This window comes from Podarcis cretensis (genome assembly GCF_951804945.1).
Source record: "Podarcis cretensis genome assembly, chromosome: 3".
NCBI classification, from domain to species: domain Eukaryota; kingdom Metazoa; phylum Chordata; class Lepidosauria; order Squamata; family Lacertidae; genus Podarcis; species Podarcis cretensis.
Window position 1 is genome coordinate 87,370,359 of NC_137172.1, and position 24,985 is coordinate 87,395,343.

The following is a 24,985-nucleotide window of genomic DNA, read 5'->3' on the forward strand; positions in this document are numbered from 1 at the left end:
GCTGTAATCCAAAACATCTGGAAGGTACCATGTTCAGTGTGTTCCAAACACCTTCAGATCCTTCAAGCTATTCTATTTGACTTAGGTTCTTTATACTTTATCTAAAAATCATGTTTGCAGTTTGGCAGCTTTAATTGGGCCATACATGGAAATGGCCATGTCTGGTGCAGTCACACACTGGCGTACCACCTCAAACATGACTGATATAGAACCTGGAATCTGCCTGAGAAGTCTGTTATTTCTACTCTACAGAAGAAGGAATGCAAGCCTAGCAATCAAGGCAAACTACAGTCCATGTTAGATGTAGTTTTGCATACAACCTAATCTAGTACAGGGGGCAGCTGCAGAAACAGTAGTAACCATACTGGGACAATGTCTCTCAAAGATTCCACCCTCTCATCTTGCTCCTCTTTGCTGTTCTGATTAAAGAATTGCCACATTTCATTGGTAGGCTTGCTTTTCTTTAAAAAACGAAAGAAAAACCCCCATGAACACTGAAATCTTAAATTTAATAATCTAGTAAAGACTTATAAATCAGATCAGCCATTCCAAGCCTTGCTCTGTATCTTCAAGAGGCAAGACACTTATTCCAGTTATTCCAATTATACCAAATATCTACCTAAGAGAAAAACATCAAACACAAATATGCAAATAACTCTTGCCACTTTCTTGTGAAGTCAAAAAGCCCCTCTGGGGTGATTCTACAGCTCCCATTACATAGGACTAAAGACAACTGTAGCAAGACAACTGTTTCAGGAGCTTCTGATGCACTGTAAAAACTGAATGGATGAAATTATGCCCCCAAAATAAAGTTAGTATTTGTAGTGACTTCAAGTCTTCCTAAAAACTTTTGCGTTAGATCGTATTTTAAATCAAGGTTTCTCCTTCCCCTTTCCAAATAAAGTATTATATTTTAACACTAACTTTACCTTAGTATATTGCTCACGTTCAAGTTCTTGACTAGAACCAGACTCTGTTGTCTGGTTATAACGGTGCATTTTCATTTTCATCTGTCTCGTTCGTTCCTCCACTACTAAATTTGCTGTAAAAACACATAATGGAAGCCTATTAAAAAGAGACGAAAAGCTTTTAAAGAAACAAATGGTTTACATGCAACTTAGACCTTATTTCAACTTGAACAAGAAGTATTCAAATAACAAAAAGAAGCACTGTGTGTACACAAGACATAGGCATGCTAATGTTAATATAATGATTTGCTTGCAAATATTTGTATGATACAATTCTAAATTTGCTACATAATTATACAATAGATTCTAAACCAAGAAAAGAACATTTGCTTGTTTAAAGCTGATAAATCTTGGCAGTACAGTAGACCCACAAATTATGCAGGGGGTACATTATGGGGACAGAGCATAAAGCCAAAATCATGTATAATCAAATCACATTGGGTGCAATGGCGGGTGGGATTGCCAAAGTTTCCCCCCCCCCCAGATGCCCACCCGCTTTCTATTTATTTATTTGCCAAGCTTGTAAAGCTGAATGTGCACAAGTTAAATGTGTGTAGGTTGCGAGTCTACTGTATTTGTAGAACTGTAGCATTCAATCATCTCAACATAAATATAACTATACTTCGTTATCCTATTCAAAATAACACTATGCAATACTTGCAAGTGTGATAGATGTGGGTTCAGACAATCATTGCACTGGCTTCTATACAACTAACTGGCTAAGGCCCCAGTCTTAGTCTATGCTAAAGTCTGGAAAAGGCGCATTTTTACACCTCACACTTAAACCCTTTGTAAGAGAAGCTGGCATTCCAGAAAGAAAGCCAAGCTGTGGTTGGTATTCAGCTAAATTGAAATTAATGGATCTAACTTAGGCATGTTTAATTAATTTAAGTGTCACCTCTGAATAACAGTTGAATACCATCCTGTACGTAGCCTCTTCAGACTTTGATTTGAGTATTTGATTTGCAGTTATTATATCACATTATATCACTCACTAATTGGGCCTGAGTGACAGACTCCCTCCCTCCCTCCCTCACTCACAAGGCTATCAAAATTGATAGGTTACTTCTCAAACAGCTACAATCTTGAAATCAGGTGCACACGCAGCCTGATGCAATCTACATCTCCTCACAAAACTGGTGACTCAATGTATACCCCAAAATGTTCAAACCACTCATGTACCATATACAGACAAGGTACTCTGATTACTCAAAGAGTCTGAAGTGGACGTTAGCGTACCACTCTCAGAAAAAAGGGGGCTCAAAGTATATCCCTCAAATGGTCGAGGTGTTTCCAGGTGATTCAGGAAGCAGACATGTAAAAATACACAAGGTACAATTTTCATAGAGTCTGTCTGGATTTTTTTTTCTCATAAAGCTTGCCTACAATTGTGTATTTTGATTTCAGAGGTTACAGATTCAACCAATTTGTGATAATTGATTTTACACAACAAGAGTATTATCAAAACACTGCGTAAATCACATTATTTTATGTTACAATGATATACAAAAAGATGTTTTATTAAGGAGATACACAATGCAAATGTGGAAAATCTAACCTTAATAGATTTCTTTCTCTCTCTTCAATAATGTTTTAATTTGGTAAAGTATATAAAGTTATTTAAACTACAGCATGCAACAATAAATCAATGAGCAATATTAAAAAACAGCACATATTTAGCTTTAAATTTAATACTGCCTGATTTTCCACATTCTTAGTCACAAAACCATGTTTTTAGTTGTAAAACTCCATTTAGTAAACAGAACAAAACGAAACAGTGCCTCAAAATATTAATCTACTTTTTCAGATTCATGTCCCCTCTCCCATACAAACCCAACTTTATCTGGAAAATGCCCCAAGAAACATATTTAGATTGCTAACTATATAGTTACTTGTGCTGAAGTCTCAATGAAACTACATGGTGCCGTCTGTACCAGATCTAAAACACCAAAGTGTTTATTCCATGTGCAGCATGTTGTTGTTGTTGTTTTAAAAAAATTTCTGTCTCTGTTATTGTTATGTTGAGCTGCTAATATTACTTTTCTGCACACTGCACTGTTCAATCACGTTGGAAAAACAGCATGCGAATGAAATAAATTAAAAAATTGTAGGCTATTCCATATGCCTATTTATCACCTACAAACGCAATGATCCTCAGATTGCAGATAGCAGGTTCCAATATGAATGCATTTATATGAAAATAATGTGAGTTTATTAACTGAATTGTAGATTTGTGTATTAGAAACTCTGTCTTTCAAATTCCCTTTCAGGAAGCCTGGTCAACAAGGCATCTTTTCTATAGAGAGCAAAGGTGAACAACCTGCAGCCAATGGTGCAGTCCCCAACCTCGTTTTATATGCCCCCCCCCCGAACTTTCCAGAGTTGCTCTACTCTTCTATCCCAGTGGAATGGAGCCCCTTTCTAACTGTTCACATCCTCCTTACTGTTCCTGGTTTTAAGAAGTGCTTTCCTTTTTCTGCACAATTGCAGAAAATTTGGAAGAGGTGGTATTACATTTAAGAAAAATATATTGATGGGTTTTAACTAACATTTCCCTGGTTGTATGACTTTGCAAAAATAAGTCATTGTCCCCCAGATCATTGAGAACAAATTTAGGGTTGTTCTGCTTTGTATATGTGTGCGTGTAGCACATTAAATCTACTTCCACTTGCTTTTTAGACGGAAAAAAAGATTCATTGGCCTGATGGACTTAAAGAAAACATATGTATGCTTATATGAGAGTAATTTCATCAAACCAGTTGGGCTTACTTCTGTGTAGAGCTCTACAGGAGTAGGAGCTGGTTAAAACTGAGTAAGAGTAATCTTTATTCTTTATGAATTTAATCTTTATTAATTAATTCAATACACTTTTGTCTCTTGCTATGTCCACCAATGGCATGTGGCCTCCAACCAATTACCCTTGAAGATATGGGGGCTTTGATAGAAAAAACAAGGTTGCCTATCCCTGCTAGAGAGTAACCATGCTCATTTGAACATGAAAAATAACATATCTGTCATTCAAATAACTGGTTTAGTGTATTCCCCAACCAGTTCAAATAGTCCCAGTTACGTGGCCAACTGTCAGAAATCCATCTTGGTGTGGCGAGCAAGAGTAGCCTGTTAGCAGTGGCGGAGCTTCAAGCTCTGGCAGGGGGGCGGAGAGCAGGCGAGGGCATGGCTGGTGCACTCCCAGGGGCATGGCGCCCAGCACGGGGGGGGGGACTGCGATAGCACCCCACCGGGATCGTGCCGCTGGGGGCGGTATGCTCCCCCCGCACCCCTGTTCCTCCGCCAGTGCCTGTTAGATGATTCGTATGGGCAGGCATGCCATAGCAAGCACAAAACTGGCTGTAGAGTTAGATAGGTGAACTGGCAAAGGAGGACGAGACCAGTATCAGATGTGGTGGGACAGCAGTGCTCAGCTGCATTACTGTTGCTGACCAGGATGTAGAGGAGTAAGGTCAGCACGGTGCTAATGAACTGACGAAGCCAAACCAGTGCTCCTGCTGGTGTGTTTGCACCACACTAATCTCACCGTCACCTTGTTCCTTCCCTCTAGCTCCTAGTAAGCAGGAGTGACACAACTGACTGGAAGTCAGGTGAGCAGTGCCACCCTGCCATGCTGCCCATCACTGGTTTGGGACCATGTGAGTGCAAGAAAAATAAAGTCAACAGCAACAAGGAGAAGAAAGAAGTCACGCTGCTTGTCAAACTGCAGGTCTTGAGTTATCTAACTTTAGAGAAATACAGTCAGGACACAGCTAGAAGACAATCAAGGCCTGATGAATATATGGGGGAAACTATGAAAAATGGGGAGAGAAACCTATTACCTGGCTGTCAGGAGTTTAGTCACTATCTGAATGAATACTGAATGAAACTGAAACATTGACTCTAGAGGACCACCTCACATGATCTGGCTGCCATGGGGAAAGCCACCTGAAATCGCTTCTGTGTGGTCTTTTGTGTACACTGCAAGCAATTTCATGCGCACCCGCTCACACTTCCCAGATCTGGCCCTACCACATGGCTTCTTTCCATACTCCAGCAAGCTATAATTAGAAACAGTAATTTATGCATGGTGCCTAGCACAGTGACGGGTGTGGTATGAGTAATCAAAATGATGATGATGAATAGGCAGGGTATTAGCAATTAAAATTATGATGATGATGATTAGCAATAAGAATGACATGAATTGTTTTGAAAAAAAAATTAAGCTGCAGCACAGATAGAAATCGCACTGTGGGGACCAGTCCATAGGATGACATGAAGTGCATGAAACCGCTGGCCCTGTAGACCAGCTGCCATGAGAAGGAAGTTTCAAGCAGCCTCTACATGGCAGCCATATTGTGAGAAACACTTTATTACCCTTGCCTATTAACAGACTGTGGGTGGTAGAATTAGATGTATGCTTTCTCTTTCTTTCTCATAATTTAGTAGCAGAAAGTTATCAGAAATCTACAGCCCAGTTCCTACACTTAGCAGGCTTGCAATACTCTTCATGCATTAGAGAAACAGGCATGCCCTCCACAAATGAGGTTGATGCTCCGATTTGCATGCTGTTTTTACAAAAGAGGTGAAGATCATACAAATCATGTTTGCATGTACAAATTTCCACATAGCTTCACATAATATAGCAGGTGCTTGGTGGATGAGAGGGGCATCTACCTCTGCTGCCCCACCATGTAGATGAAACTAACTTTTTTTAGGTGTACGGCAGCCGAAAAGGAAAGAAAGCAACTCTGAAAATATGTCTGCTATAAAACAGGCAGGCGCATTCAAAGCGTGTATGTAACAAAGCTGAAAATAGTTCTCTGTTGTGAAGATATGAATGGGTGTGCGCGCACGCTTAATAGGATTAACATAAACAGTTGGAAAAATCTGAACGACTTAATAGAGCTAAATTGGATCATAGTTAGTACCACTTTTAACAGTGCAAATTTCAGTGCTTAATCCCTCCTCCAGTTGAACACAAGTGAGGATATGATTGCTTATGGTCAAAGTTAGATGGACAAATACTGCAGAAAAGAGTAGGCTTCCTTCCTTCTGGAGTCTATGATGCACATTTCTTCCTTGCTTGCTTTCGTAGCACAGGTTCGTCTGGAACCTGTAGCTTTCCAGATGTTATTGAACTACAGTACTGCCTGCAGAACAGCCAGTGTCTTGGATACTTCTAGGTCCGGTTGACTTGCATGAGGAGATTCACTGTCATAGTCACATTTGTTTGATCCTTTTACAGACAGCGTGCTCTTGTCATCTTGATAAGGGTATACATGAAAACTCTGTTGTCTCAAACCACAACCCAAACCAGAATCTTAGTCAATATTATTGGTGAGGGAGAGTTATCAAAGGACAAGGCATCATACTGATAGTAATGGATGATGAAGCAGAAGTGATAAAATTTCCAGTCATCTGTTCTTATTAGAATGAAAACACAAACATTTTTAGGATCTACAGGTGCTATGAAACTAACTCATAGAATACTGGGAGCCACCTGCCAAAGGTTCTCCATCTCAATGTATCAGAGTCTGATGAATTTGTTTAGGCAGTTTTTGCTTACAATGTGTCATGCTCTCCCATCTATTGAATAGGTGTGAGTGCCATGCTGAATGTTTGACCTCTGTTCCACAACTGTGTGCGCAGCAACTGTTGGATTATCCCTTCTACCAGCCTTTACTTTGTCAGATTTCCTGGAATGGGGCAAACTACAAACCAGGCCCTTGAGTACCACCTTGGTTTCAGTGCTGGGGTTGCAGCAGTTTCTGAAGGGCTGTATCCATTCCAAGGCAAACTTGGTTAGCCACATACTGGCCCTTGGGCACACATATATCAGCCATATTTCTTGCAGAGCTGTATGTGTGGGTTTGCTATGCACCAATTCAACTGGTCATTGTTTTAGTAGCTAGACTGACAAAATGCATTGTGGGCTATAAGGTTTGTTAGAGGGACAAAGGAAAAGCTTGTGGTGCCTGAGAGAAGAGTCATAAGTCCACTCCAGGTGACTAAAAATAAATTACAAACTTTGTTTCTAGCCACTTTAGGTGGGAAGCTGGGAGGCTGCTGTGGCAATTGGCTTTTCTGCTCAATCATCCTAAAAAAAAAAGGAACTGGAAAACCGATGAGCTGGTGCTTGTGTACACTTACTCACAAGTAGACAGTTGGTTGTGCTGTAGAATTTTCTTCTCTTTTCTTCCCTCCTTGGGTCCATGGTGCAAAGGCAGCAGACAGCAGATGAAAGGCAGAGGCTTTCCTGACTGCCTTTTTTCCTCCTGCCACTCTGGCTTATGGTATGATGTCGGGGAAGCTGACAAGAACGGACCTCTCCATAAGATCAAAATGGTGGTTGCGAGACTATGCAGACCATCTCAGTCTAGCATTTCTAGGGGCTAAGGCTGACCTGGAGGAGCAGCTGCTTACCTGATGGCTTTCCTTGGTAACTGTGCTCTAGTAGCCCAAACAACATCCCTGACAAGTCTCCAGGAAGAGGCAGCTATGACAGAAACAGTTGACTTCTGCCTCAGCAGCTTGGCTTGTTAAGCCAGGGCAGTTCAGGTTTCGAGTTCCCTGTATACAAACCATTTCTAGTACAGGTAACAAGCATCTTATGCTTATTTTACTTACACAATTACAGCTTTGTGTAGGTGTGTGGGGGAAATCAATAAATGGAAAATAGTGAAACCCACTCTCCATTTATTTACCCACTCCTACCCACAGCTCCAGGCTTACCTGGCTTTGGGAAAGTGGCATGGGGGCTCTGGCAGTATCCCAGAGCCCTTGCACAGCCTTCACAAAGCTGGGTGAGGCGCCAGGTTTTGAGAAGAAGGCTCAAAGGCACTGGCAGGATTGTAGAGCCCTCCAGCCACCTTCTCAACGCCAGGTAAACAGCCCTATATCTTGCAGGGGGCAGCGGTTCTGTGGGTTTCTGGATCTACACATGTTTGTGTTTACATGTGGATTCCTGGAACTGAACCTTTGCATAAGATGCGAGTTACCTGTATACATGTTGCAAAAACCCTCTATAGATTTGATGCAATGATAAATTGTAAATTCATGATCTTCTTGACTCTTGAAATTTGAAACGAGTATGGAACATTCCCAAAATGTTAGAAAATTTCCTGGAATCTCCAAAACGTCGTTGTTGCAAAACTCGAATGGATTTCTAATAAATATTCAGAAATAATCTCAAACATTATTTCATTTCTAGCTTATTGTTCCTGAATCTTGGGGAGGGGTACATAGTCTCACATTCCATGCTCCAGTCACTTCTCTAGTCCATGGATGCACTCTCCATTTGCAAACTCTTGTGTTCGTCTGCATTGAGGAACCACAAGCACACCTTCCAAGGTCCCATGAATACTTCCTCATTGGGTCATCAGAGTCCTCCTTATCTGTCTCCAACTGTATTAATCAGTTCCCACTACCCAACACTAAATTCAAGGTGCAGCTAAGGCTCAAAGGAAGCTATAGCACTTTTACATTATCTTCTATAACCCCTTTGGTCATTGGTTTGGGATGCACACAGTTTTGATGTTCTTTCAGCACTTCTCCTCTGAGCCTCTTATGTATTCTAGAAATTACCTGAGGGGTAATGTTTTTCTGTTTGTTTCTCTCAAGGTTTCCCTGTAGAAGACCAAATCCTTTATTTTGGATCCACATGCTAGTCGTTCCCATTCAGCATGTTATGGTGGTACACATAGTGTTCTTGTTTACCAATGGAAGAAAAATGGTACTCATTCCAGACTGACAAGCAGACTGAACAACTTGACCCAGCCCAACAGCCATGTTTTATTGTCTCCCAGGTGTTTAGAAACCCCCCCATTTTTTCAGTCTCAGTCAGGCAGCTCAATCTCAGTCAGTGAGTTATTTGTGGGGACACAAGTTGCGCACTCTTAAAATTTCTGAGCTGGTTCTGGAGGACTCCAGTATATCAAAACCAATCACCTCCCAGAAGAACATTCAAAGGTAGAGATAACCTAAGCCAATGCCACACTTATTTTTACCTTTTTTACAGTATGCATCAGCAGCCATTAGGTCTCCTGTCTTAACAGTAAACTTCTTAAAAATCATCCAGAGACATATGTATGCATTTCTAATTATTTATATCTTATATTTGTACTTTGCATTGCATTTATATTTTGAGTAATTCTTGTCTCTTGTATACTACCCTAGAAAAAAGCCCCACTGGGTTTAATAGGATTTACTCCCAGGTAAGGATAGCACTTCAGCCACTATCACTTTTAAGAGTTGCTTAATTTGATGTAGATAGAACATGGAGTCCGGCTACAGAGCCATTTATAAATCATGGCACAATCGCCACACATCTCTCAACTTTTTAAAATCTAGTCCTGTAGCAGAAAACAGCATGACAGCCATCTCCAGCTCCACAGGGTAAGATTGAGGGGTTCTCAATAGCAAGAATTTGTACACCATCCTCAGTGACAAGAGGAAATAAAATATTGGCATATGCATGGTTATAACAGATTCCATTCAAAACAATACCAGAGGTAACTATGATGCATTTGGAGACAGAGATAGTTATACTCCTTATCTGCTAACTATAGCTCTCTTCACTCATGTGCAAAATTTACAATAAATGTGTTGAGGAGACAGGCCTTCCAGTGTCAATGCACTCATGGCGTCCATTCCCAATGTTCTGACAGCCTTTGGGGATAGGAAACACCTATCCTGATACAGTTGTAGGTCTCTACAACTCCCTTTCACATGTCTAACACAGTGCATGGACATTAGGGTGAGGTGGAGTGATAATGTCAGGGTGGGGCCCAGTGGGGCCTGGTCCCATCCCATGCATTCTTGTACACATGGGGCACACATGACAAGGGCTTGTGATTAAAAACAATAAAAGGAAATATTTACAGGGAAAATTCAGAGTTCTTTTTGAGGATTTCTAAGGCTGCTGAAGCAAATGGGAAAACTTTTCGTAGTTGTAGTACCATTTCAGGCTTCAGCTCTCTGTGTGTGTACATGCTCTCTGCACATAGAAAACTGAGTTTAATGGGAATTACTCCCAGGCAAGTTCTAAACAGCAGCCATAGACTTTCCTTTAAGTTGCTCTACCTGTTACTTCTTTCTGGAATGTTAATTTCCTGTGGTGGCCACCCCCCCCCCACAAAAGCGAAGTACAGTGGTACCTCGGGTTACATACGCTTCAGGTTACATATGCTTCAGGTTACATATGCTTCAGGTTACAGACTCCGCTAATCCAGAAATAGTGCTTCAGGTTAAAAAGTTTGCTTCAGGATGAGAATAGAAATCGTGCTCTGGCGGCGCAGCAGCAGCAGAAGGCCCCATTAGCTAAAGTGGTGCTTCAGGTTAAGAACAGTTTCAGGTTAAGTACGGACCTCCGGAACGAATTAAGTACTTAACCCGAGGTACCACTGTAGTCAAAAATGCAGTTAATGTGTCACTGGCAGCATAAACCTGCACTCAGTTTGGGATTTTTAGTTTTTGCTGCATAAACGAGTCATGACACAAGATAAAACAGTTGGTTTATGGCCTTTATCAAGGTCACACATCAAGATTCTTCCTGGGTGACAGATTTGTCTCAACACAATAAGTAAGTTCAATGGTAGATATGCCAGGTTGTTGGTGTTTTAGTGCACACAGGTGCCTGTGAGGCCATATTGTGACAAAACACAATGAAGCATTTGAAATGGAGATGCAGATGTTGATAGATTTTTTCCTTTTTTTAAAAAAAAAAGCAGTGGAGTTGAGAAAAGATTTAGAATCAAGTATACAAGGAAATATTAAAGGAACAAGTTACTGTTCCTTTACAGTAATTCTAATTCTACAGTAATTAGAATTGTGTTGATTGACAGCAACATGTCTTAATTGCCACAGACAATTACAGAACAAGGGCAATTGCATGGAAGTAGTTTTTGGTTATACATTAGCAGAAACTAAGATCAAACCCACAAAAAAATGTGTAGAGCATTCTTGAGCAGGCCCCCCTGCTTACAAAAGTAAAGTTGTGCTGATCAGCTACTGTCTGTTTATCTTTACCCATTTAGATCTCAGTGGCCAACCCTCCACCATGACTGCCTGAACAAAGGACAGGCATTTGCAGCCTTACAATTTATAACTTTGGGAAAACTTACAGGCAGGCACTTCCAGCACTTTTGAAAGGTTCCAAGCACAGTTTCCAGGCAGCTTGATGGGAACCAATGGCACAGCAGTGCTTACTTATGCACTCATTGTGTTTGGTTCCAGCTCCTGATAGAGAGAACAATTCAGTCCTGCTGATGTCACTTGCTGTCTGCCTGTACTCCACGTGGCCTACTGCTAGAGGGTTCAAATAAGGTGCCTCTATTGCTCAAGTAACCTCCCCCACCCCTTCCCTTTTAAACTTGTTGGCTCCTGCTTCTCTTCTTTAGGGAAGTTTTTAATGTGTGACATTTTAATGTATTTTTAATCTTTGTTGAAAGCCACCCAGAGTGGCTGGGGAAACCCAGCCAGATGGGCGGGGTACAAATAATAAAAATAAAAATAATTATTATTTGTTTGGACAGTCCTGATATCATAAAGCCGTTGACCAACATTGCACCAGGACACTTTCTAGCATTCCTAAGAATGCATTCCAGTTCTCTTCCACTGAAGCACTCCAGTGGTAGGTCAGCATAAGAGATAGTAGTGTAGTGGGTTGATCAACTAATGGCAGAAATGCTTTGCCCATTATAAAGGTCCAGGTACCTAGACTGCCCCCTTCTTCACACTGCTGGACTTCATAAACAGCTTGGCCAGCATCAGATGTAGATATCCCCAGTGTCTCCTTCCAGCTGGATTTATGTTACACTTCCTGATTCTTGTAGTTACCTGTTTGTGATGGTGAGTATTTGCTAATGGATTATGTTCTCCCTGACTGCTACTGTGATGTTCCCTTCCAGAGACTTCCTTTGTGCTTTACTTCTTACTGCTTTGGCACCTCATTTGCCCCCCATTATGTCCAAACCAGGGAACTCAGACTAGGAAAATAAGTCAGGATCACACTGAAGTAGAGATGAGGGAAGGAATGCTAAAATCCAGCATTCATTTCCAGCTTACAAAGCCATGGTATATGAAACATGGAACAATTGTCAAAACTAGGCTCAAGTGTCTTTTTAAAGTGGCCCATATTGATCCCAATGATTAAACAGAGCTTTCAGAAGATCTACAAAAGGTAAGGGTTTTTGTGTGTGAATTCTCCAGTCCTTTATACTGGGTCCAGAACTGGGCATATTCTCATTATCTGTGAGATAGAAGTAAACATTCCCAGACGATGACAACCAAGTTTGTACCTGGTCAGAGGTTGAGATAATATTTCATTAAAATAGATTTGAGGTTAGTAAAACTATTTTACGACTCTAATGGACTGGACGACATTTAGATACTTGAGAAGTAACCTTTTCCACAGATTTACATTCTTAACTGAATGTAACCTACAAAAAATGGATTGACATGAAATTAGTGCAGAAGAAAGGTAAAAATAACATGACGAGTGTTAGTAAAATTGACATGAATATTTACCTTTTGATGATGAGCTATAATTCTCTTGTTCTTCAATGAATAAAATGCACGGAATGATGGGAACAAAAGAAAGAAATCAGCAAATTTAAAGTTAGACAAAAAAGGTGTTATACATGAGAATGACAAACACTATAGGCTCTGTTGCAGCATGCATAAAATTAATGTGGGGAACTTGGATGACAAGACCATGACAAATTATAAAGTCTGAGGCCAATAGAGAGCTAAGTATGGTCAAGTCCATTGGAATAAATTGCCTTAAGCCCACTTAACAACATGTTGGGTTGTGGCCTGTTCTTTTTTTAAGATAAACTTTAATATTGAAAAAATTAAAAGCTACATCTCTGTTGTACACAATGAGCACTTAAGAAAACAAGCAGTAGAAAAAGGGTTACTCATGTGAGGAGACATCTCTTCAACTGTTACTTTTTCACATATTTCATTTAAAAAGATTCACACACAAAAAAAAAATTGTGCTGGGTGGAGCCTAAAACGTACATTGGAGCAAGTATTTTCTTTTTATCCATTCCCGATTAGAGTACTTACATACTGCACTTAATCTGACCGGTATTAAAAAATACACGATTGTATCAGAAAGCACTCTCCAGCTCAGTCCAACAACAACTAAAGCAAAGCTTGAATTGCAAACAACGGAAGAGCAGGATCACACACACAAAGAGTGAAGCACCTATGGGAGTATGTTAACAAAAGATTGAATGAATGAATAGCTACTGCATGACTTTTCAATGAGCAATTGTCATATCATTTTCACAACGGTGACCATTAAAAGTAGCTTGCTTTATTAAATATTACTGAACACCTACTTTTCCTTTGAAAATACCCACTTTTATAAAATGCAGTGGCTGTAGGGTACCCCCCTCCCCTCTTCTTTCCTGGATGTCCCATGTAATCCAACAATAAGCACTGGCAACTTTAAAATAATTCAAGAGGTGTTTTAAACAATGTAATAAGAAATAAATGAATAGGAAGTCCTTTCAATAAACGGGGGTTTACTATCTGAAACTAAACTGCAGAATGCCCAGATCAAATGGCTCACGAAACAGTGCAAAATATTGCAGAATTGAACATCGCCTTACTTCCAGGTGGAGTTGTGATTTGTGTGATTTATTGTCACTGAACCAGGTTCAAATATTTTTTTAAGTGTAAATGACCAGAGCAGCATTTTCCGTTCACCTAGCAATCTATAACCACTGGTATTTGTGAAAGCAAATCCATCAAGCATCTCTTCTAGAAATCTCTATTCATCTGAAGTCTGCTGGATAGCATGCTTTGTTGAATCAAACAAGAGCAGAACAAAGGAAAGTCTGAAAATTGAAATATTCTCATAAGCAGGAAGCGGTCAAGTGTCCTCAGTGAACTGCAATGCTAGTTCAAACATAGCTCAATTGCTGGCAAATGTTCTTCCCTAAGTATCACTTGCACATTATTATTATTAGTAGTAGTAGTAGTAGTAGTAGTAGTAGTATTGCAACAAACACAGCTATATGCATTGAATATAAAGCTTCATACTAAGAACAAGGAGCCATTTTTTACTTTGTTTTTAAACCGTTATAGCATGTTGGTGTAAAGGTGGCATGGCTGTGCTGAAAACTCAAGAGGTTTATAACTTTTTAGTTAAAAACTGTTGTAACAAGCTAGGTAAAGACCTTCATGATACAGCTTTATTTTTTATATACACAATATTATTGTAGAGGATAGTAGGGTGTTTGAAAGACAGTGGTAATGCACCTATTTGATTTTCAACCTTAAAATAATTCTGCCTGGCTAATTCCAGCAAAAGCAATGCAATTTAAATCCATATAAATGTGTTAAGGACTAAAGGCACTCCTATTATTATAGATGGTAGTAATCTAGTCCCAGTGCATCAGTGGGCTCAGGCCAAGTAGACACACACACACACACACACACACACACCTGTTGCTTTGTTTTAGAACTCTGAACTCTATCTATATTCTGACATTTGAAAGCACACTTTATCTGCCATCTTTCCCCCACCTCCCTCTTTCAGACGTGTCCTTTCACATCCTCTCTTTTGGCCACTCGCTTGCACTAATATACTCATTTCTCAAAAGACTGTTAGAGATACCGTACTATGCTACAAACTGGCAAGCAGGCACAAATGTTATACGGAACAATTATACTTTTGTTTTGTTTTGTTTACTACCGGTAAATATAATTAAGATACAGTCATCATTTCACTGGCAGCATTCCTTTTCCATGAAAACGATTAAGAGAGCCAATTCTAGAATACTGACACTTGCTACAGTTTTTAGCTGAGTATTTTGTCTTTGCTTGTCTTTTTTATCCTGTATCTTAGGCATGTGGAAAACTTTATGCAATAGAAGCATTTCACCAGAGTTTGTTCATTTTCAATTATACTGTAAGACTGATGTATCATTCTGTAATCACCTAAAGATATATTTCTCAACGAGCCCCTGCATATTAGGCTAATTTGGTTAGGAAATGAAGTTGCCATGGGGTTAAGGCCTAATTAATTCAATTAAAACTTCTCCTTGACTTCAGCATGCATCAGCCTTCATAATGCTAAATATATACCTTAGGCTTTCCTGAAACCCCTAAAGTCATTTCCGATATTTCTCGATGGGTTATATCCAACAAGCCATATCGAGAGTAAACCCATTGAAATCTTTTTACTTAAACTGGCACTTGTTCATTAATTTCAATGGCTCTGCTCTGAGTGTGACTTAATTGGAGACACCCATTTATCTATACTTCCACTATGCATGTGTATCTTTATTTCTAACAGATAAGATCAGAAACTGGCCAGATGTTTGATGTCCATTTCCCACTAGGGTGATTGTGTAGACATTATCCTTTATCCACAGGAAATAAAATCTGGACTTCCTGTATTTTTTACATTGAGATCAGTTCTTCTTTGGGATCTCATCACTGCTGCCAAGTCAGAGAATTGCACTGCAGAGGGATTTAACGTTTGGACAAAACTCCTCCTATGCCAGTTTTTACATTTCCAGTTGAGTTAACGACAAATTGAAAAGAACAACAAATGGCAGGATTTGGCTGAACATATGAAACACTTAAAAAAAGAAAAAAACGCTGTTCAAGGTAACAATGAAAATAGCAAGACTTTCATACTTTAACAATTTATTCTATCCCTGCAGAAATAACCCTCAGTGTTTTCCTAGTCAAAACCCTGTATGCCTAGTGGGCAAAGAGGGCAAATTGGAAATGCACAAGACAGATGCACAGACCCACCCTTGGTTATGGCCAGCTGTGAAGGAACTTCCAAAGGAATGGCACCTTTTATCAAAACAAGTGTGTCCCTTTAACAGCAACAGATTAAAAGTTCCAGCCAGAAAATCTTCACCCAGAGTCATCATGTTAATTTTTTTAACAACATAAAGCATATACAAGAAGTGATATAAAGTACAAGTGTAAGAGCACCTATTTAAGGAAATGCCCACAGCATTGTTTTTTGTTTTGTTTTCGACATTGCTGCAGCCATTCTAGTTTTCCACTCTTGTGGTTTGAAACGGAGACCGGTTGATCAGATTACAAAATCCTATAAGCATCATTTGAACTGAAATAGTATAGTACATAGTATAGTTTTCCAGTAATAAGAAATTCTTTACACTCAGGGGGAAAACACACAAACATTATACCTCATCTGTTTTCTTATTACGTGCCAACAAAGAAATAATATGCAAATATCCACAAAACTCTCTCCTCTTTGTACAGCCATCCTATAATTGACAGTTTGAGATCATGCAACCTGTTGAACTGCAATGTAGTTTTGTAGCAAGTTGTTGAACCAATGAGACTTTAATTCATGGTGACATGATATAGAACAGCAGATACATTACACATCAAAACCACGTGCAGAAAGGAGCAAATATCCAAGTGAAAATGAATGTATGGAATGGGAAACCACTTTGACATACTCTCTACTCTTCAATGATGGCTGTCATTCATTAGGAAACTCACATCTATATGATGCATGTATTGGCAAAGAATGAACATTTGAACCATCTCATTCTCAATACATATTCATATCTACAAGGATGCATGACATCAATTTGCTATAGAGAAAGAAAACCTTCAATGTTTTGCCCTTTCAGTTCTGAACTGCACCATGTAATTAAAATACGAAAACGCTAAATAAGTTTCACATGATCTCTAATGTAAACCTAGATATCTGTGATTTCAGAAATGTAAGCAGGTGATTCCATCCCCACCACAGCCCAGTAATCCAGTAATTAAACTGTTGTAAATATGATGAAGAAACAAAGCTATTAGTACAAGCTAGATAGCAGATGCTGCAATATCTCTCAGCCATCTGTCTCAAATTTTCTCTAAATGTGTTGCTGATGGCTTCATTTGTGTTTTCCTAAGTAGTACATTAATTTCCCCCAACTTTTGCTTTTAACTTTTGACATGCTCAGAAAGGGATATTGTTTGCATTGTTCACATTTCTGTCAGCAAATTGCAATCAATTAGCATTAGGAAGACAGCAAAATTAATGAAACATGAATAAACAGAGTGGGTTATTCTCCGCCACCTTAATCTGCCCCCTTGCCAAGAACCCAGCTTTAAAAGTACATACATCGCTAGAAAACATGAAACAGACTTTTTGAAACAATGCAATAATCAATTGCACACCCCTAGTTTGCAATCCACTTTTATAAGAATGTACTTGTTAATCAGCAGAAAGCAATAAAGCATTGAAGACTCTATTTACAAAAAGAAAAAGCAAGATGGTTTTGCAGCACAGGAAGAGGAAGGAAAACAAACCCAAGATTTTAAACTGTAAGCTTGTTATTTGATACCTTGCTCTATACTGCCGCTTCTGATAGGAACTTGTGGAAGCTGTCTCCCCCTACGGCTGCTGAAGGGTGTGTCTGCTGGAGACGACTGCATGGGACTTCCTGGTTGGTGCATTCTGCAGGCAAAATTAAGATTAAATGGGATGGTGTAACAAACATCTGAACCAAAGATATATTACAAGCACCAAGGCTAAATACTTTTGTTAAAATGATGGAGAGGAAGTACCTTACTTTGCAATGATGCCATAAGCTATTAGTATCTGTTCAATTCAGAAAACATTCATTTTTAGCCTGCTTAAGTGTGTGTAAAACTCAAAAGGCCTTTTCAATTAGCTCACTTTGATGTGGCAGACTAGAAGAAAGTTACTTAGCTACAGAGGCAATTAATCACCAATCTGGAACTGGTGAAATCACCAACTCCATTTTGAATTTGGATTCAAATACTGTAGGCTACTCCATTTGGAAAGCTATGGATAACAAGGGTTGAGAAAAAAACCATGAGTACACACACACACACACACACACACACACACACACACAAATAGGTTAGCTATATATATTTTACATCTACAGGCTTTCCATAGTTTTCATTCTTTAAAGCACAACTACTGAATAATACAATTGACAGTGTACATCTGGTAGTAAAAATGTCGTAAAGTACTTCCAAAAGAATTTAATCTTCTATCCAGCCTGCATTCTTTTTCCAGATACATTACCAGTATAAAGCTACGTACTAAAGCAATTTCACAGAAGTAGAGGATTATTATACAGGAAAGGGGACAGTTGCAAATCAAGAGTCAGAGTATGTTCACACATCATCAGCTATGTAATCCCTATGAATATGAGTTTAGGATTTTCTTTTTGTTTTGTATGTATCTTCTCTCTCATTTCTCTGTATCCTCATTTGACACCATGGCTAGCTGATCAAATTGGTATTGTTTTTCCTGGTGCAGCACTTCCAGGAAACTTTACAAATACCATGAAGGGCTTGAAGAATAACAGATTATATCACTGGATGAGAAATGGTTTAAGATAAACTTATGAAGCATCACTGAAGCTGGGACAAGTCAACCATAACTATTATTTGCTTCTCGTAAGCTTGGGGTGGGGAATTTTCCATTCACTGTTTTCTCTATACAATACTTTCATCATACCAGTTCTAAGTTCAGGACCCAATCTGTTCATAATCACGTCTCTGGGTTTGCTGGGACTTATTTCCTGTCTATTTAGCCTCTCTATACAATGTACAGTGTGCACAATACCCATATGATAATAACAAAGCCCAATTTCCCTTTCCATACCTAGTATGAAGAAAACGTGTGATGTGAGAACACACCCTTTGTTATATGAATAGGCTTTTGCATTATGTAGCACATTTCTGAAAAATGAAAAATATTCTGAAAGCTTTCGTATGAATGCATAACACAACAAAACAATGGGAAGACAAAACAGAGGCTGATTTTCACCATTGTGATAAAGCTTGTTGGTATGACTGTAAACAATCCAGATAGGGGAGATAGGACTTGAGCGGAGAATATGAGAAAAGTGTAGATATTATGGCGGGGGAAACAGATTGCACTGGAGTGCCAGAATGAGTGGATGCACTGCATGTACTCCAGAAAGTACACCACCACATTTACATCTGGGAGGCAGGAAACAAAATGCTGTGCTGTACATTTAATAGCAACCTTGTCAGAAGTGGAGAAGGTGGTGCAGACCCTCCAGGAACTAGGTGATGTACAGAACATAAGGGTCTGATACTAGAATGCTCACTCGACCTTGAGCGAGTGTGATGCTTTCCCCTAGTAATGACTGGCTGATCACTGATTCTTGGGGGTGGCAGTCCCCTTCTAGAACATGGCAGTAGAACCCTAAAACATTAGGGCCAAAAAAATTGGATTCAGTCATTAGCTGCATATAAGGTTAACACAGAGAGAGAGACACACCAAATCACCACCAGTATCTGTAGCTGCAAATCCATGATTTTCAGTAACATTCATTATTCGTTATCTTCATAAATCTGGTTAGTAAATGATCAAACAGCAAGTTTATCCCTCACTACACAGTAATACACAATCTGGAGCTACGAATCTGAAAAAATGATGAGATAGTTACTTGCAGTTCTAAGACCAAACTTCTTCCCAGTTTTTTTAAAAGACACCCAAACTCAGGATGCAAGGGAGAAACGTGCTAAGAGGGAGAAATGTGCACGCTTGGGAAATCCACACCATGATCAATTCCTGCCCAGAAACCAATGTCCCTATTATGGAAGGACGTGTGGTTCCAGAATTGGCCTCCACAGTCACTTACGGACTCATTGTTAAAACCGTGTTTATAGAAGACGATCTTACTCGGCTACGAGTGATCACCAAAGAAGAAGAAGAAGAAGAAGAAGAAGAAGAAGAAGAAGAAGAAGAAGAAGAAGAAGAAGAAGGTTGCCACTTAAAAGCTCCTCATGCACTTACACTTAGTGCTTTTTTTCCTAGAAAAATAGGTACCAGTACTCACCATTAAGTTGTTACAGTAAGTGTCAAACTTTTTAACAACAAAAAAGAGGTGCCAGTACTGCATACCCTTGAGTAACCCCTGAAAAAAGCACTGTTCATACTCATTTGCAAGATAGCAACACCATGGACCAAGAGAGTTACCATGCTTCTACAACTGTGGAGAAGCAAAACATATGGTAACATTTCATGGCATGGTTAGAGCATACAGGTGAATCTGTTTGGGTCTCTCCCCCACCCTCCTTTTTCTTTCTTTATTATGTTCTATCTTCATGGAATTAGAAGTAACCTGTGGCATAGTTATTAAGTGTCCAACTGTGTGGGAAGTAGCTGTCTATTTTCACCCATAGCCATATCCTTATTGTGTGAGAGACCAAGCATCCAATGCTCAAAGAATTCTAACATTTGGGAGATGACTTTCCCCCCATTACAATGTAACAGTGATGGGAGAAACTCTCCCAATGGAATGTATAGCACTATACCTTATTATTTTACTAGGTTACTTGTTAGCCAGCTCTGTGAAATAGCTTTATTACATCAAAGCCACCCAGTTGCATGATTGTGGCAATAAGCCTACAAAAGAGTACATGAAAGCAGTGAGACCTTTGCGGGGAGGTTCAAGTCTGCTGTCTAACCCCAATGGGGTGCTTTGTAAGGCCAGCAGTAAAATATATAATATGAGTAACAAACATTATAGATTTCATTATGTTCCCTGCACTAATGCTTTACTTCCAGCAGGTGGCTCATATATTCTAGGCAAAATTATAGCCAATGCTAAGTGATGGTTAGGCTAAATTGCCAATTGCTTGGCAATCGGTTGATTGGGGGGGGGGGGTTCCATGATTGCTGTTCATGTGGGTAAGAGTCAGAGTTTGCTGTATTTATATCTGCCCTGACAGCACTTTTCATGAAGCACAGTACATTCACACATACAGAGATGGCTCTCATAAAAAAAAACCCTCCCCATATGGCCAGTGTATGCTGTGGGTATTTGTAAAACTTGCAATTCCTTATCCAAGATGAAGGCTCATGACCTACAGTGACTTGAAAAGCCTGAAGCGTCAAACACTCTCTGACAGGGCGGGAAGAAAGGACATTTATTGACAACCCTGCTGAACTTTTTAGATTCAAGCCTTAAATGTTTGGGAATTTTAGAACTGGCATTTATGTAACAGGAAGTGAAACAACGTATTTATATTGACAAGATACGACACTCCTGTTGTTGCCATTTACAGATTTTATTACCGGAAATCTTAAAAGGTTTTAATAAGGCAAATAAATAAATAAATAAGCAAGCAAGCAAGCAAAGTGTTCTTATAGCACCGTCTTGCAAATACACTTTAAAATAAACAAGAGCTGAATGCACCTGAGATCTTGGAAATCAATAGGCTTTTCTGTGCATAACTCCCTGTCGTAAATTGTGTCGTAAATGTGAATATAAATAAATAAAAAAGACTAACTGGTAGGTCACTTGGAGGAGTCCAAGATGGGAAGATAAGCTGATACTAAGAATATAAAAAGAGCCTGCTGGGTCAGGCCAATGGCCCATCAAGGCCCGCATCCTGTTCTCACAGTGGCCAACCTTACTGACCCTACCAGATGTAACTGGAGCACTTTGATGCATGTGGGGTGGAGGAACCCCTCCCACCAAACCTTATCACGTATGGTCATATAAATGCTTCAAAACAATCCCTCTTTAACCTCCACAGGCAAACCTGTCGTTTGCCAGCTGGGACCTGTTCCCTGCCTCTGGGCTAAAAACATTCATTCTGAAAAAGTACTTCCAAAAGTAAGTGTCTGGAGTAAGGTAGAGTTGCCACATGTCCAGATTTTCCTGGAGATGTCCTCTTTTTCAGGGTTAAAATTTCTGTCGGGGAGGATTTTTAAAATTTGGCAAAATGTCCGGGTTTGGGACTGAAGCAGCTAATTGCTGAGTGCCCTCCCTCATTTACATATGCAGCCCGAGTCTGCTGGAGCCGGACCAATCCGCACTTGTCCCCATGCATTATTCACAATCATAATTACTGAGCCCCATGTGCAAGGTGTGCAGCCACCAAAGCACGCCGGGTACCCAGCACAGCCCCCCCGCATCCCCCGCCACTACTTGGGCTGCTTGCTCCGGCGCTTCGTGAGCTGGTCACCAGGGAGGGGGAGTTGTTGGCACTGCTCTAATTTACTGGTGCCAAAATCAGGAGGAAGGGGTGGTTCGCTAGCCGCCACCAACTTGACTTTTCCCATGCCACCAAGTCCTCTTCCTCCTCCCCCAACCTACCTAATAGCCCCCCCTCCAGTGCTCCACCTCTCACCAATGTCTCTGCAAAAAGTAGGCACCAGAAGATGCCTCAGTTAGCAGCATGTCTCAGTGATAGCAAGCCAAGCCCTAGCATCTCAGATCAGATGAGGAGAGTAGAAATGATCCCTTTGGGGAGGGAGGAGGCAGAAACTCAGTTCATTAAGAAAAGTTAAGCCACTCAGCCCAAGTTTCTTCTGGCTTTCCTCTCTTACACACACATCTTCCCTCCCTTCCCACAAAGCCCTTTCTGGCCCTGTTGTGTGTGCTCGGCCACTTGAATTATATCTGGACTTCAGAGGCATTGACAGTAATGTTTAGCTTTTAAAAAGAGTAACAACAGAAAGAACTACAGTAGATCTCCTCTTAATGTACTAGTCAATCAAGTCTTTGAACAAATCCATACCCCGAATGATATACTCTCAATTAATTCCTATTTGAATGAACTTCACACTTCAGAAAGTAAAGCTCTGGCCTGTGATGCAAGAACTCTGACATATGTATGGAGTCAGAATGCCTTCCCCATGCATTGTAACTGCAATGCATTGCTTTTAAAAAATTGCTTAAAAAAATTGGCTGGCACCTTCAACTGAATTGAGCATGGATCCATATATATATATATATATATATATATATATATATATATATATTGAAGAGTTTTTATATGTTCTTTTAAACAAAGGGTAAGGAAGAAACAGAAGCCATGCAGCAGTACAGTTAGTGGACAATGAAACAGAAATTTAAATGTTTTTAAAGGAACATTTATTAACATTTGTACTTCATGTTATATCAATAGCTCATATTGTGCTAAGCACACAGGGTATGAAAGGAGCATATACAAACCCTGTTGCAAAAATTCTTTTGCACATTATATTGCATTGTGGCTACTTTGCAGCAGCAGAAAGCACATGTGTCCACATGTCAAGGAATATCCAATTTTTGCTGTTTGCCCTCACCATATGCTAAACTGTTATGGAGGGTTCTCCAACCATAGGGAGAAGCTTTGGGTGGTTGGGGTAGGGGTGGGATAGTCACTAAGACACACAAGGGATCTAAGAAAAGTGTTGTACACTCGCATAAAACAACACATTGGATGCAACACACTATTATAATTTGATGCTCCTTGTTAAGCTTCCTACTGTCTCCTTCACCCATTTTTCTCATCTATTTATTGCTACTTTCTGAAAGTAGTATATAAAATGTTACAGGTGCAAAATATCTGGGTGATGGGGAGGGTTTTTATTTTGACTTCTCACCCTCTGCATCAAGAGTGAAGGTTCTTCAGGGGCTAAGGCTCAGAAGCTCAGAGCCTCATTGGCTGGCCATACAATGATAGTATAGAATCACAGTGTAGAATCACAGGTTGAAAGGTACCTGGAGGATCAATTTAGTCCAATCCCCTGCAATGCAGGAATATCCAGCTGTCCCTTATGGGTACTGAATCTGCAACCCTGGCATTCTCAGCATCATGCTCTAGCAAACTGAGCTACCTGCTGCCATAGAGATGTCCTTTGCCAGTTGTCCTTCAGGATCTAGCCCTCTAGCACAAATACTGGAAACAACCCAATAGGTTTTTCAACTTATCTGCAGCAGAATATTTACTTGTGGTTTTTTGTCAGATTCTCAGCATACGAAGTCACGGCATGTGAGCAATTCCAGTAGCCCATCAGTCCTACCTTTCTGTTTCAGACGCAGAGCCTTTCCTAGTCTGTTTTTGGGTGCTATATCTTTCCACCTTTCTGGGATGCCTGTGAAATGAGATGTCAAAAAAAAAAAAAAGGAAAAAAGGAAGGAAAGCATGTGATCCAGGAAATATATCACAGAAATTCAAGCAGATGGAAGGTTTTATGAATGGCTAGTAAATATGGAATTTGAATAAGAGAACTGCCAGCAACAACACTCAACAAATGTATGACTATGAAGGCTTCACCAAGGACAGAAACAACAAGATTTAACCTATTTGATATCACTATTTGCAGCACTTTCACACCCACTTGATCCAGAATGAAATTGCTCCTGTGAAATTTTAGAATTCACCCCAAAGTAATGTTAAATGTGGTAGGAAATGACATTATCTCTAGGTTAAAATGTGACAGGCTGCTTTTGCATCACACTTTCAAGTAACACAGATGGCAAACAATGCAGTCGATTAAATACTCCATGACAATAAAACTCTATTTTAATTAATCTGAGCTTAAGAATGTGAAAAATATCCCCCTGTTTTAAATAACGTGATAAGATAAAGGCATCAGACTATAAATTCATTGATATTTCAATTGCTAAACCAATATAAAATTAATGAGTGTTTGAATCAAGCTTTTTTTAGTTTTTTCTCTAGGTTGGACATTATGGTGTTCTAGAATACTCTTACCACAACATACAAATTAACTAGCTGTCAGATTGTAGCTCAATGGTTTGGTGCAATGCTTTGCAAGCAAAAGGTCACAGATTCAATACCTAGCATCCTCAGGTAGGACTGGGGAAGTCCCCTAACTGAATTCCTGGAGCACCTCTGCCAATCAGTGTTGACAATGCTGAGCTAGATGGACCAATATACCATGTCGGTATAAACCAATTGTTCTCTGTTGCTTTTCTCATCTGAGATGCCTTTTGTGTTTTCATAGTCACACAACCATCTACCAAGAAGCTATTTTCAATGTACCAAGTTTTAGGACCACAAATTAATCAATACAATAATGTTTTACCACAGCATTTTAAAAGGCTTCTTGGTATTCTTGTCCAAGCATGGGATCAGAAACAATGTCTCAGTTTCATGGGCATTATCAAGACAAGCCCAAAGTCATGAATTCTAAAAGCACCTAATGGCTTAGGAAAAGAGGAGGTATTGAAGAGCTCTTGGTAAATCTCTCTGAAAGTTCTGAAAAA

General features: G+C 39.7%; 1 protein-coding gene across 50 annotated transcripts in view; it reads right to left on the reverse strand.

Moving 5' to 3' along the window:
• The window catches only part of RIMS1 (regulating synaptic membrane exocytosis 1), a 228,609-nt gene that overhangs the window by 44,153 nt on the left and 159,471 nt on the right, over positions 1 to 24,985 (reverse strand). For 11 of the 50 annotated variants that reach the window (XM_079970330.1, XM_079970341.1, XM_079970352.1 and 8 more), the window contains 5 exons: positions 23,776 to 23,847; positions 18,994 to 19,176; positions 17,309 to 17,421; positions 12,486 to 12,515; positions 930 to 1,042 (listed from right to left, as the gene is read on the reverse strand). In XM_079970330.1, the coding sequence (XP_079826456.1) occupies positions 930 to 1,042; positions 12,486 to 12,515; positions 17,309 to 17,421; positions 18,994 to 19,176; positions 23,776 to 23,847 (511 nt within the window). The remainder of the gene's footprint in view (positions 1 to 929; positions 1,043 to 12,485; positions 12,516 to 17,308; positions 17,422 to 18,993; positions 19,177 to 23,775; positions 23,848 to 24,985) is intronic. The other 39 variants (XM_079970323.1, XM_079970329.1, XM_079970331.1 and 36 more) reach the window with 8 other exon arrangements.